This window comes from Mya arenaria, chromosome 2 (genome assembly GCF_026914265.1).
Source record: "Mya arenaria isolate MELC-2E11 chromosome 2, ASM2691426v1".
Classification (NCBI taxonomy): Eukaryota; Metazoa; Mollusca; class Bivalvia; order Myida; family Myidae; genus Mya; species Mya arenaria.
Genome location: NC_069123.1, coordinates 70,309,156 through 70,323,751, shown reverse-complemented (window position 1 = coordinate 70,323,751; position 14,596 = coordinate 70,309,156). Strand labels below are relative to the sequence as shown.

Sequence of the window (14,596 nt, the reverse complement as noted above, 5' to 3'; positions counted from 1 at the left end):
ATCGTCAAAAATGAGCGAAAGTATAAAACTAACGAAATTACTATAACACTACGCTCTTTCATATAGATCCATGACACTCCCCGTCCGATGTTATAGAAATATGGCATCGCTATAATAAAGCGCAACTATTCCCTACAGAAACATTAAAATGAAATGTTACTGTCAAATACAGTTTAACAGTTAAACATTCAGTAGAATTAAGCAAATTTTCAACTTTAGGCGTAAACACAAAAATTGAAAACTAAGCCCACACTCACTGAATTTCATAAATAAGGAAGCTAAAGGTTTACTCATCTCGAGTTACTTGTTGAAAGATATTCCAAAATGCAAACCTTATCTTACATATATCTTCCAAAGTCTACAAGGATTTCAAAAACTATTGCAAACATACATGTTAACATACAAAATATGACTAGAGAATATGACTAGTTGTTCACTATGTACACTTATCCCCCCACTCTAACACGACTAACCATCAACTACTCGCTTAAAAGCAGAACGAGTTCTGTAATAGGTCGAACAAACAAACTCGACTTTCCATCACTTACAGACCTCACTTGAACGGTTCGGACTTTTTCGTCAGTGCTAAAGTATACCTCAACAACTACTGCCAAAGGCCACTGATTTCTAGTGGTTGAACTGTCCTTGAGCAAAACTACATCCCCAACCTTGAGATTTGGTTTTGAAGTGACCCACTTTTGCCTGTTCTGAAGCATATTCAGAAATTCTGATTTCCATCTAGCCCAGAATTGGTCTGCAAGTACCTGGACCCTTTTCCACTCGGCTCGGTAAATGTCTTTGATGGACAAGTTTTCATTGAAAGAGATAGGCGAGGATGACTTTTGGGTCAACAGCATGGAAGGACTCAGAATTTCCGGTGCTTCTGCATCATGTGACACAGGCACTAGTGGTCGTGCATTAACAATAGCACACACCTCGGCCATTAAAGTAGCAAGTACATCATGAGTGAGGTTTTGAAGCTTATGGCCGGTGAGTATGGAATCTAGGGCTCTTCTCACTACACCAATCATAAGCTCCCAGACACCTCCCATGTGGGAAGCATGTGGAGGATTGAAGACCCAAGTTGTGCCTTTCTCCTCTAGGAGACCCTTTACACGCTGATCTTCTATGTTGACAGCGTCAACCCCTAAATCAGATGTGGCACCCACAAAATTGGTGCCCCGGTCAGACCTGAATTGTAAAACATTCCCACGAATAGAGATGAAGCGTCTCAATGCATTGATGAATGCGGAAGAAGACATTTCTTCCACCAATTCAACATGCACAGCTCTTATCGTGAGACATGTGAATAAAACTGCCCACCGTTTATTGGTGGACTGACCACCTCTTGTCTTCCTTGTGACCACATTCCAGGGACCAAATACATCTACTCCTACATACGTGAAAGGAGGGGCTGGAATGAGGCGATCAGCGGGCAAATCCGCCATGAGCTGAGTTTGACTTTTTGATCTGAGTTTGCGACAGAGAACACAACTATAGATATAGGAAGAAGCCTGTTTCTTGCCACCTGTGACCCAAAATCCACCTTCCCTAACAGCGCCTTCTGTGAAATGTCTACCTTGGTGCAAAACTTTTTCATGAAAGTGACGAATCAAGAGCAAGGTTAGATAACTTCTACCATGGACGATGATAGGGTTTCTTTCTGGGGTTGGCAATTTTGAGTTTCTTAGCCTTCCTCCCACTCTAAGAACACCCTTTTCATCTAAGAAGGGATTTAGAGACAGAAGAGGACTACTTGCAGGAATGGGAATGCCTTCTTTCAGACAGTCTATCTCTTTAGGGTATGATTCCTTCTGGAAAGTTCGGAATATCAAACACTGGGCGCTCTCAACATTTTCTGCTGAAGAGGCTTCTGGACAGAGATGCCAACCAACACACTCGCACGATTTGTTTAACGACTTGCAGACATGTTGCAAGTTGCTTACAGTCTTGGTCAGACGTCTGAAAGAGGAAAACTTTTGGAGATACTTGGGATCCAAACTAGAATGTCCCTCCATAGACCTCGTGGCCATACATGTGACATCTGGACGTACTTCTTTGTCTTGATCTGGGTTATGCAAGCAGAAATGCTCACTAGACTGATTCATTTTTACAAAGATCTTTTCGGGAGGTCCCTTCAACCACATACAGTCAGACATCTGACTTGGAGACGCACCTCTGGAGCCAATATCCGCAGGATTGTGTTTTGTGTCAATGTAATACCACTGAGAGGATTTTGAAGAATTGAGAATTCTTTCTACTCTGTTAGCTACGTAGGTGTAAAACCTTCTTTTCCTGTTATAAATGTAACCTAGAACCACTTTACTGTCTGTAAAGTACCTAACTTCGTTGACATGAACTTGGAGCTGAGCAAGAACTTGTTCTGCAATCTCGGCGGAGAGAACCGCAGCACACAACTCCAGTCTTGGAATTGTGTGACCTTTTGTGGGAGCCACCTTTGTTTTACCCATAACAAACCCAATTTGAGTCTTACTGTTCTCAACAGTCTCACTGACCAAATAAGCAACTGAAGCAATTGCTTTCTCTGAAGCATCCGAGAACAAGAGCAAAGTGTTGTTTGAGGCCTGGCTTAAAGAATGACCAAAATAACCACGAGATATCGATACATCTTTCAGAGACTTTAAAGAATCAGTCCAATCAAGCCATTTCTGAAAATATTCATCAGGCAATGGTTCGTCCCAACTACAGTTTCCTGACGTCATTGACCTGAGCAGCAATTTACCCACAATGGTGACTGGAGCGACAAAGCCTAGAGGATCATACAAACTATTCACAACAGAAAGCATTCCTCGTTGTGTGAAAGGCCTTTCAACATCAGGGACAGAGAATGTGAAACAATCTGACTTGAGAACCCAAAGTAGACCTAAACTTCTTTGAGTGGGCAAGTCGTCTTTGGACAGGTCCAGACAAGAAAGATCTTTAGTAAGGTCTTCTGGCGGGAAAGCTTTGAGAACCCTTTCATCACTAGACGCTATTTTGTGTAGGCGCAAATTTCCATTTTGTAAAAGAGCGGCCTGTGTTCGCTTCATTAGGTCTACTGTTTGCTCGACAGTGGGTAATGAAACGAGACCATCGTCATCATAGAAATTCTGGGAAATGAATTCCTGAACATCCTTACCAAACTCCGTCTCGCTAATGGCGGCTGTTTTCTGCAAGCCAAAATTAGCAACAGAAGGAGAAGGCTTGTTCCCAAATACGTGAACCCGCATTCTATACTCTATAATTTCTTTGTTGGGATCATTTTCCTTGTACCAGAAGAATCTGAGGAAGTCACGATCTTCCTCTTTCACCAGAAAGTTATAAAACATTTGCTGAATGTCTGCGCAGATGGCTATCTTGTCTTTTCGAAAACGTAGAAGGATACCAAGCAAAATGTTGATCAGATCAGGGCCTTGAAGGAGAACATCATTGAGGGACAAGTTTTCAAACTTGGCAGATGCATCAAAGACCCCCCTTATCTGGTCTGGCTTTTTGGGTGTGTAGCGGCCCGTAGGGATTCTGTACTTGAATGTGTAGCGGCCCGTAGGGATTCTGTACTTGAATGTGTAGCGGCCCGTAGGGATTCTGTACTTGAATGTGTAGCAGCCTGTAGGGATTCTGTACTTTAATGTGTAGCGGTCCGTACGGATTCTGTACTTGAATGTGTAGCTGCCCGTAGGGATTCTGTACTTGAATGTGTAGCAGCCTGTAGGGATTCTGTACTTGAATGTGTAGCAGCCTGTAGGGATTCTGTACTTAAATGTGTAGCGGCCCGTACGGATTCTGTACTTGAATGTGTAGCGGCCCGTAGGGATTCTGTACTTGAATGTGTAGCGGCCCGTAGGGATTCTGTACTTGAATGAGTAGCAGCCCGTACGGATTCTGTATTTGAAAGTGTAGCGGCACGTACGGACTATTTACTTGAATGTGTAGCTGCCCGTAATATTCTGTACTTGAATGTGTAGCGGCCCGTACGGATTCTGTACTTGAATGTGTAGCGGCCCGTACGGATTCTGTACTTGAATGTGTAGCAGCCTGTAGGGATTCTGTACTTGAATGTGTAGCAGCCTGTAGGGATTCTGTACTTGAATGTGTAGCGGCCCGTACGGATTCTGTACTTGAATGTGTAGCGGCCCGTACGGATTCTGTACTTGAATGTGTAGCAGCCTGTAGGGATTCTGTACTTGAATGTGTAGCAGCCTGTATGGATTCTGTACTTGAATGTGTAGCGGCCCGTACGGATTCTGTACTTGAATGTGTAGCGGCCCGTACGGATTCTGTACTTGAATGTGTAGCAGCCTGTAGGGATTCTGTACTTGAAACAGGACTATATAAACCTCCAGGTGGCGCTGGGGCAAGCTTTTGTATAATTTTATGCATGATTCACATCAGGGACACTTTTTCCAAATCTATGCAATGCTTACAAAAAGTTGAGACATGAAACTTTGCAGGCATGTAAAATGAAGGTTAAACAAATACAAAATCCTTAATTTGTTTTTGAAACATTACTAGAAACATGACTTTGAGAAAAAAAATCCAACTGTCAGGTTGAAAATTTGAATTTGCCGGGGGAGTGGCGAATTGGTGTTCTGGGGGTTATGAACTCTCTGTTGTAAACATTACCACGTGCTGGTGTTTACATCCCTAGCAGCTTGCTTGTAGCAGACGACATGCCTCACTATCATAAAATTATACTGTAGTAACAAAAGTGAACAAACCTTGATAATTTTTTATTTCACCTGCATATCCCAAAATTATTGATAGATATCATCAGCTTCATATGCTACATTTTAGTCTAATTGTTTTGTATGATATTAACCCTTTTTTCTTTTTAAGCGTTACGTAACTAATAAGTCTGGTGAACCTCTCCCTGGTTTAAATATGTAACATTGTTTTCATATTTGTGTTTTAAAAAAATAATTATAACCTCATTGCTTAAATTGCTTAAATGTTAGTTGCTCCTTCGCTTTCTATCAAAAGTTTTGTCATCATTACAAATGTTTAAATCCCAGCCAGGTAAAGTGAATATCTCCTATTGTTCTTCAGTCATGTAAACTATGTAAATATCTCTCTCTCTCTCTCTCTCTCTCTTTGTCCTGATTATTTAGTTCCATATTTTGAGTCTTCTTATTCTGCCCAAAGTTATTATTTTAAAGGAAGGCAGTACCTAGTTCCATGTCTTGCAAATGTTCATGTATAACTGTGTTTGAGTTCCCTCCTTTTTGACTCAAAATGTGCATTTGATTTCCAGTTATCAATACACAAACCAGATTCCAGCCAGTGACATTTAATTACCAATTAAAGGTGTCAACACTATCTGAATTGTTTCCTTGCTGAACTCGTTTACAATAAGGTTAATTTGTACTAGGGTTGTGGATGCATTCAATAAAGCATTTTGACAAAATAATTAGAATTGGATTCCAGACTGAGAATAAACCTTGCTATTTTGGACTGGAATGAGAATGTTGATTCTAAAAAGGGATGTCCCATACAGAAAAAAAGATTTAGTCGAAATAACAAAATGCCAGTCAGGAACAAGAACACGATCATTTCAAAGAAAACATCTGTTTGGTCATCTTTATTTCATATAGAAGATTGTAGTGTGGGGAAATACATCGTCTGCTCTGATCAGCCCTGTTTGTTTACATTTCTCTTGTGTATGCTTAAGATAGAACACTGAGTTTAACAGACAGGTACATAGCTGAGGGAATTTACAATAAGCCACGCCCCATTTACTCGCTGCCGAGGCAGCGAATGTTGCCCCTTTAAGTCGATCGTACAAGTATAACTATGTACGTGTAGATTCATTAACGCTCGCTTTCCTGACGGCACTATTCACTGCATAACCTGTCATATCCATTCACACGTACACGTAGCGTTTCTCAACATCTTATCTTAATAATGTGTTACAAAGCCAACTTACGATATAGATCTCCTTTTTCAAGATGCACTCACACTCCCAAATAAGGTATACCACAATTAATTCAGTTATTTTAATTAACCGAAAACGATGAATAATTATAGAAAACAATGGTTCTTATGAAGGATACCGTGTTATTTATGGTAATTAATATGTTAGCCTATGTCCATTAATGCATTATTAGTAGTTAAAGGCTTATCACTCAAAATTTATGTTTGTTATAGATGTGTATACATAAATACGAGTGTCACTTCAAGGTTAAAGTTTCGAACACTCGAGGAAGTAAGTTTATAAAGCTGGTTGATCGCGCCAGAAGAGGGCTCGCCGGTGGACGGTAGAACGCTGTCAATGGAAAGTCGAGTTAGTATAGTTGGCCGAACATTAACGATACGGCATATTGAGAGTACTTACAATAGTAAGTCGAGCTGGTATAGTTGGTCGAACATTAACGATACGACAGATCGAGAGTGCTAACAAAAGTAAGTCGAGCTGGTATAGTTGGTCGAACATTAACGATACGACAGATCGAGAGTGCTAACAAAAGTAAGTCGAGCTGGTATAGTTGGTCGAACATTAACGATACGACAGATCGAGAGTGCTAACAATAGTAAGTCGAGCTGGTATAGTTGGTCGAATATTAACGATACGGCATATTGAGAGTGCTTACAATAGTAAGTCGAGCTGGTCTGGTTGGCCGAACATTAACGATACGGCAGAGCGAAAGTCGAGCTGGTTTTGTCGGCAAACATTAACGATACGGCAGATAGTAGGTCAAGCACTTGCATTAGTCGGTCAAGCACTTGCATTAGTAGGTCAAGCACTTGCATTAGTAGGTCAAGCACTTGCATTAGTCGGTCAAGCACTTGCATTAGTAGGTCAAGCACTTGCATCAGTAGGTCAAGCACTTGCATTAGTAGATCAAGCACTTGCATTAGTCGGTCAAGCACTTGCATTAGTAGGTCAAGCACTTGCATTAGTCGGTAACTTTTGAGATGATTAGCTACCCGCTTGTGATTGTAAGTTAACTCGATCGAGATAATACGATTAGGATTTAACACTAACGATGTCACTAGAGCTATATAGATGGTTGGTCAGGCACGTATGGTAGAAGATCTAAAGAATAACGCTTGCGCTGCTTAATCCCCAAATAAAAATATACTTAAGCCGTGTAAGACCATTTGTGAAGATTTGATGATGATGATGATGATGATGATGATGATGATGATGATGATTTTTGTAAAAATATATACTAAATGTTGAAAACCAAACCGCGCCCAATGACGCTTAAAAATAGGGATTCATTAAGCATTGCACACCTCTATCTCCACATGTCCAATGATCGAGTGGGGATATACCTGACGCTTACATACGGATACATTTCATTACATTAAGTTTTAAAAAGAAATGTTCTAGAACAATGGACTGAAGCGTTCAGCATACTGCCGTGAGCGCTTAGAGACTCGCCACCTACCATATGATATAAGGTGACTGGTTTACATTCTGCATTTTTGATTAAGAACTTATATGTAGGGATAATTGAACTTTGGAGAATATAGGAGTCGTTGAGAGCGTTTCGTTGTCACTTTTGTCAATAAACAGTTTCAGCATAACATCAAGTGCTGTTTTCAGTGATCGGATGGCTCTCACTTCCATATATATATTATATAAAACGTATTTTTTGTGTTTTTAAAATCTTCCAATGTTAGGAAGCACTTTGATCCCAATCGTACCACGACTCCCTTGTCATCATTGTAATATAGTATAGGTTAATATATCGACTTCCTTACTGAGATGTTCGACCACATAGAAAAATGGACTTCCCGGTATCATTTAAAAATTGTATGCGGGTCAAATACAAACCTTACACCGGCAGTTCGCCCGTATACGTAGATAAAGTAAAAAAAAAATGAACAATCAAGCATTTTTATGCATTTGTTTAAACTTGTTGATTTTTGCTGTTGCATTATCAATGTGTGTATACCACGTGATAAATTACGTCATATATGCTACGTAAGAAGGCGATATTTTGCTGAAAATGAAGACTTAAATCAAAGATAACTTTTCTTTTACTACACCATTTTTAATGAAACAAAGGGCAGTATGTGCCGCTTAAAGAGCTCCGTCTTCGTTTTATTACCGGAGTTTGATAAGGTGATTAGTTTCATCAAACATTTCGACAAACCTGTTTCCAAAATAATGTTTTGACAGTGCTCCGCCAGACGGCCGTATTGTGAAAAGGTTCGTCGATAGAACTAAACTCTCAATCAAACTCTGGTAAAGACCGAAGGCGAGGCTCCGTAGACTGCGCTTTTTTATTTAAAATGATGAATAAATAGTGAAGTTATCTTTGTTTAAAGTCTTCATTCGAAGCAAATTATTGCCTTCCGACGTAGCATTTATGACGCAATTTATCGACAATTCATTTTATATTATCAGGATCTTGTTCAAATACCACTATGACGAGACTACTATCCTGTGTGAGGTTGTGACCATAGAGTGCGAGAACGTTTGGAGAATGAAGGATGACCTAACCAAGGAATGTCCCACAAACATGTTCCACAAACACTTGTCGATGACGGGCAAATAAATATAAAAAATGTTCCTTATTTGATTAAAAACGATTCAACATTATACATGTATGATTTACCGGTTGTAAATTACAGATGTTCTGATTTATACGTGAGAGATTCTGGTTTTTGTTCTAGGCATATCAAAACATGTCAAATCATATCCGGAGTTTCAAAGGAGTGTTACCTCTAAAGCACCACGGGCCCGTTTGAATATTTCAAATAAACGCAAATGAACGAAACTGAACAAATACGTCTCTGTTTATCCAGTACAACCGAGACCATTAACGAATACATAATGTATACACATACAGAACGTAGGCATAAATTTGGTCGATGTAGTATTTTCATGAAATGTAACGAGTATGGACTAAGCAAGTTGACGAGACAGAACAGCATGTGTAAGAATTACACACACGTTGGTACAAACCATACTGATAGATACAGGAACAAGTTCTATAGTAAAACATTCATTCGTATACCTTCTTGGAGGCTCAAGACCTCCACTGTATATAGATGAAAGGGTTTCCGTCTCGGTACGGTAAGGGAAACAGGAGCTCACTAGAGTTTAAATAACCCATTCGGAACTCCTCGGCTACTTTTATCGAAAACAACCTCGGATGTATATGGACGGTTTACAATGTCAGAAATCTGTTCACTTTAACTACGCTACAAGTAGATTGCGTAGTAGTTTTATTTAGCAGTTAAATTTACTGGCTTTGCTCATGGGAATCTTAATTATGTTTGCAATTCGTCACCTTAGTGCAAGAACTCAATATCTGCTTCTATTTCTATATGCAGTTATTGAGTTATTGCACTAAGGTGACAAATTATTCTCTTCTCTTGGAATTAATTTAATCTAAGACCTACAAACACAAGCTAAAACATTACATTTAATTAATGATATAATTCGAAAATTTACGAACTACTTCTACTGATGTACCGGCATACATCCGAGGTTGTTTTCGATACATTTTGCCGAGGAGTTCCGAATGGGGTTTAAAGTACACTTGTTCCAACGGTGATCATCAATGGTAAAACCAACTCATTATCTAAATATGGCATTGTTTTTTGGTGTGTTTTTTTTCTTCTTGCTTTTAGATTAAACATATCTTAAAAGCAATAACGAATAATTATTTTCGGCAGTCATTTACATTAGACATAAAGCAATACATGAACATACACTAAAATAAACCATTTGTTTACACTGTTGACAATATAAACATGTTCAAGTTTTGTGTGCAAGAGTACTTTTGTGGAGAAAGTTTGCCTGGACATCATTTATTATTATAATGACGTATACATACCTAGCAAAATATTCGATTGAGTGTTTTACTATTTGTCCCTAAATATATGTATATATGTATCGAGGGATGAAAGCGAGGTTCTAAATGACATTAAATAAAGAAGAAGATAGAACCTTTTCGCTTTCACCCTTCGATATGCATATATCCTCAAGAACAATACATTCAATATTCGCAAAAAAAGGGCATGCTCCTTGAAATACCATATGCGTATTTGATTAGGTTGAGTGCAAACTCTTAACTTATTGATACACAGCAGTCATTCATAAATGTGTAAATATGGCTAGTTGTCACGCTGTCATAGTTATACGAGTGTCGATTCACATTAAAAAGAGACAATTAAAACATCATCAGGTTCAAATTTAATACACTTCTAAACATGAAGCTAACAAACGGTTTAACAATTCGGTTGTACTGAAACAAAACTCAGACATACATTATCGACTGTACACAACCGTGTGCTTTAAAACCCACATATGCAGATATATACGAAACTATTAATCATTATCTTAAGCAAATACGACATGACTGTTTTACCGGTGTTCACTGGCAATGCGATCGTGCTTTCTGCAAACAGTGTAATTTCCTTTTATAGAAAAACTGTTTATGTAATGGGATAAACGGTAAAAACCTTCAAACCACACAGTCCATGTATACCCAGAAACATAATACTTATCAATCAAATGTGTTTTTGCAGTCCATTACGGTGGCCGTCTTGATTAAATTGACAAGTTTTATACATCTTCATTCATATAATTCGATCCTCATTGTCATTAATAAAGTTCAATTAATATCAAATATCTCTTTAAAGAAGTAATATGACTTAATTGAAAATACAATTTGTTTTCTTAATAAAAAGTTTTTGTAACATAGTCAAAATGTGTATAAAATTCTGCTTTGAAACGGGGTTTTTGATCACTCCACCATTTTCGACGAGATTTTCATTTTCATGCTTGAACAACATGTTAATAGACATGGTTTTGAGTAAAGCGGCGATCCTAAACAAGGTATTACATGACTTTTTGAAGTATCTTCGGCCGCATAAACTGAATAGACACTTAAAACAGGTATAAATCTAATGCTTTAGTAAACACATACCCGATATCAAATTTAGAACAAATTCCAATATAGTTCGATTAAGTTGGTGATCAACTAATATAACACCGATGTAGAAAGTCTAATTACAGAAATCAGTGGCAGAAACATAAGGTATTAATTTATAATTTTCAAAAACAAAACATAAGAGCAAAACATGTAAATATACAGATCTTTTAACATATGAAGAATCAGATCTTACACAAGTGAACAATGTTCAAACAAAACAGTAAGAAACATACAATGAAATATATAGAGAAATGTATGTTAATTCACAAGTCTCCATTTACGATTTTTCTCTGACAACGCATGCGCATATTAGACCAAACCTCATTGAACCGTGATCCAAATTGGGTTACCATGGTGGATTCCAAGACGAACTTCTCAAGCTGAATCATGGGGGCCTCACACACCATAGAAACCAAGAATGCCAACCCATACGAAAGAACCAAGTTGGCGACAAAGGCATACACCATCTCCAAGTCGGCTATGTGAAAGGGCTTGGACAGATTAAGGTAATAGTGAAAGATAACTATAGGATGTACCAAATAGGCCGCGTAGGTAAGCCGACCAAGAGGTGCCCATATTTTCCAAGACAGAATGTCACTTACTGGACCACCGTTTCCAGAGACACAAGCAACCACTATCCATGCCAAACATAGTCCCCAAACCGCTCTACCAAGTGAAATGTAGAACACCGCTTGTGTCTTTGTCATGTGAGGTCCAGGTTTTGTGGGGTCGATACTAAAGTGTTCGTTATAATAGTACTGGCCATATATGACAGCCAAACCTGATGCAATCGCAACACACCAGCCTAGAAGAGCAAGGAGGCGGTGTATCCTTATCCGGTTGTTTTTCATAGCGAGGAGATAGCCAGTCAATAACCCAATAACGTACACTGACCAGCGAGCATATGGTCGTCCATACAGTGGACCATGTTGGGCGTATGGGTCGTCCTTATGCTTTGTAGCAGCACCAGTTAGTTCATCATAAATGCCGTAGTAAAGAACAAGTCCCATTCTGATAAATATACATGCAAATATCAATAAGACTGATATAGCAATGGCTGAAATACGAAGAACTCGTGCTTTAATGCCGTGTTGAAAGTATGTAAAACTAAGCCAAACTGGAATCAACATCAATGGACCAATGAATAAGTAAAACTGCATATCATTTGCTAAATACCAGCCCCATCCCAGACAAGATTTTCCGAGATCACCGTAATTTGGGTAGAAGTTGTTAATGTATAACAGATTGGTCCACCAATACTTCTTACAATAGTCCATTCCGTCTGTTAGTGAAGGTTGGCCTGGAGTAGATTTTACTTTTTTGATGAACGACCACGGTCCGTACAATGTGTACAAGTAAACGTAGCCATAGAAGAAAATTACAAAAGCATACATGGGAGTAAGGCGCCAATAGCGATGTAAAACATAATATGCCCAGTTCATCGACTGTCTTGCTCTCAGCTGTTTCACAGCTAGATAAGCAACCAAAAGACCACTAAGGAAGAAGAAACTATCAACAGAGTACGTTCCATTCAAAATCGGCTGAAATGAAAAGCGCTTAACAATATCAGCAACATCAGCCGTATTGTCTGAAAAGTATACAACAAATGCATAGACATGTCCCTGTATGACCCACCACATGCTCACAACTCGAATTCCGTTCAGACACGCTAAAGGTCCAGAGGCAGTTTCCGTTCCAAAAAGTTTCTTGCCATTAGAGAATATAGAAAACACCTTCACAAATTTTAAAAATGAGTGTTTCGCAGAATTGATTCTGATATCTGATACTGTCGAAGAAAGTTCTCCTGTAATAAGTCCGGTTCGATCGTCTCCTTCGTGCAGATCTGTGTATTTTTCCGATCCATCCAAGTCTGAAATCTCGGTTCTAGTTTTCCATTTTGTGCAACAGTAGTCTACAACCGTCGAAATCATAACAACAGATGCCAGAATACCAACAATAACAAGATATGTCTTTGCGCCGGCATCTAACGGTTCGCTTTCAACTCCATACGCGGGCTGGGTCACGGCGATGCTCACGTTTTTTAGCTGAGGTACGTACGTTTTTAGTGCTAGTATTCCTAGGTTCATTAGCTGAGGCGTATCTGTTTCATTACAAGATGATGGTACACACACACCAAGTGCAGATATGGCCCGTTCGTTGGTGAAGATGCTCACAACCATGTATTTCCCATTGAATGTTTCGTTTGTACCTGCATTTTTTATTCCAGGAATATCAGAGCATTCTTGCATATCCCCAGCCCAAAATGTGCTGCCTTTAAGAATACCGGAAGGTGGCTTTCCCATTGCGTCTATAAAAGATAAAGCAGTTTGCAACTGAATATTTTTCAAGAGAAACAGTGTGTCGCTGAAGCAATGCTCTCCAATGCCTTTGACAAGTGCATTATTGTCGTGTCCAAACTGCTTCATTAAATCATATAAATCCACATGATGTAGTTGATCTATTATCAAATTCACATTAGCGAAATCCTGAATGTTTCCACTTCCTTGTATACTGAATGAGCTGTTTCTTTCTGTATAAATCCCGAACACTTTGTCCAACTCCGGTGTTATATCTCCATGGCAAGCAGTCACAATTACGATAAACGCGAAAAGAAGATTTAAATGTACAGCCGCCATGCTCTAATAATGTCCAAATGTAGGTCCACAAAACAGATACCGAGATAGTTATTTACAGACCGTCAGTAATCCACACATGCAATATCAATATAAAATTGAACATTTTAGTATCCATTCAAGAATCATGTACTGAATCATCAATAATCTAAAACAGTACTTAAATCGTTACATGTCATATGACCGTGACAGTATCTTATGCACTTGATTTTGACCTAATGACAATGTAGTCACGTGACTATGATATCATTACATGTTCCATGTCGAGTTTAAATAAAGAAATACGGTTGGCATTGATAAATATCCGAATCAATAACCGTTTCAGTTTCAGTTTATTCAAAAACTAGGCATATCTCCCACACACCCATCCCTTTCATCGCCATAAACATACCCCCAAACAATACGATGCAGTCAATAGTTTCAAACTTACAGACCACACAAATGATAATATTTCACTATGCAGTTACCTCCCTTTACTTGTATCGGAGAGTACTGAAAGAGAATGTTGAAGTTGTATTATATTATCCCAGTCCAGGGACATGTTAATAACACCCAACAAACTGTAGTTACATTAATATAAGATAGCATTTAATATTAAATAGATCACCAAAGATAAAGCCCATCGTCAGAGTTATTAGTTTGCTCCTTTCAAATAAAATGCATTCAGCATTACTTTTAAAAACACAAGATTCGGAGATTACAAATTAAAATTTAAATTGGATTCACTGCCAGTAAAGAACAACTCTATTTTGAACAAGTCCAGGCTTCGTTTCAGGGAGACTAAAAAGTTATTGAGGCTTTTGTCTTTCAGGCCAAACTTACAAATATTTTATATCCGAAAAAAAAGTTCACTTCAGCGCAGTCCGGCCTCTCGCAGTGCGTTGTTTACTTAGTGATAAGATTATTCTAATATTAGAAAATAACATATTGCGGTTAAGTTCTCGTTCTGAGTGACTCTTCATTTACCTTGCTCGACGCGATCGAGTTTGTTCCTTATTTTATTTTACAAAACAAATATGTAATAGTTATTGTTTATTTTTGCTTTACCAGACTATTACTTCAAAATTA

At 38.6% G+C, this 14,596-nt stretch overlaps 2 protein-coding genes across 2 annotated transcripts; both read right to left on the bottom strand.

The window, feature by feature from the left end:
- Positions 1 to 479: 479 nt before the first annotated feature.
- Positions 480 to 5,177, bottom strand: LOC128216870 (uncharacterized). The gene is made up of 3 exons (XM_052923575.1): positions 5,168 to 5,177; positions 3,987 to 4,299; positions 480 to 3,882 (listed from the first exon to the last, which is right to left on the bottom strand). Exons 1-3 carry the CDS (start codon positions 5,175 to 5,177, stop codon positions 480 to 482), a joined length of 3,726 nt encoding a protein of 1,241 aa, XP_052779535.1.
- A 4,964-nt stretch (positions 5,178 to 10,141) lies between these two features.
- LOC128222293 (nose resistant to fluoxetine protein 6-like) lies at positions 10,142 to 13,919 on the bottom strand. The gene has a single exon (XM_052931263.1). It carries the CDS (start codon positions 13,529 to 13,531, stop codon positions 11,159 to 11,161), a length of 2,373 nt encoding a protein of 790 aa, XP_052787223.1. The 5' UTR covers positions 13,532 to 13,919; the 3' UTR covers positions 10,142 to 11,158.
- Between the last annotated feature and the right edge of the window lie 677 nt (positions 13,920 to 14,596).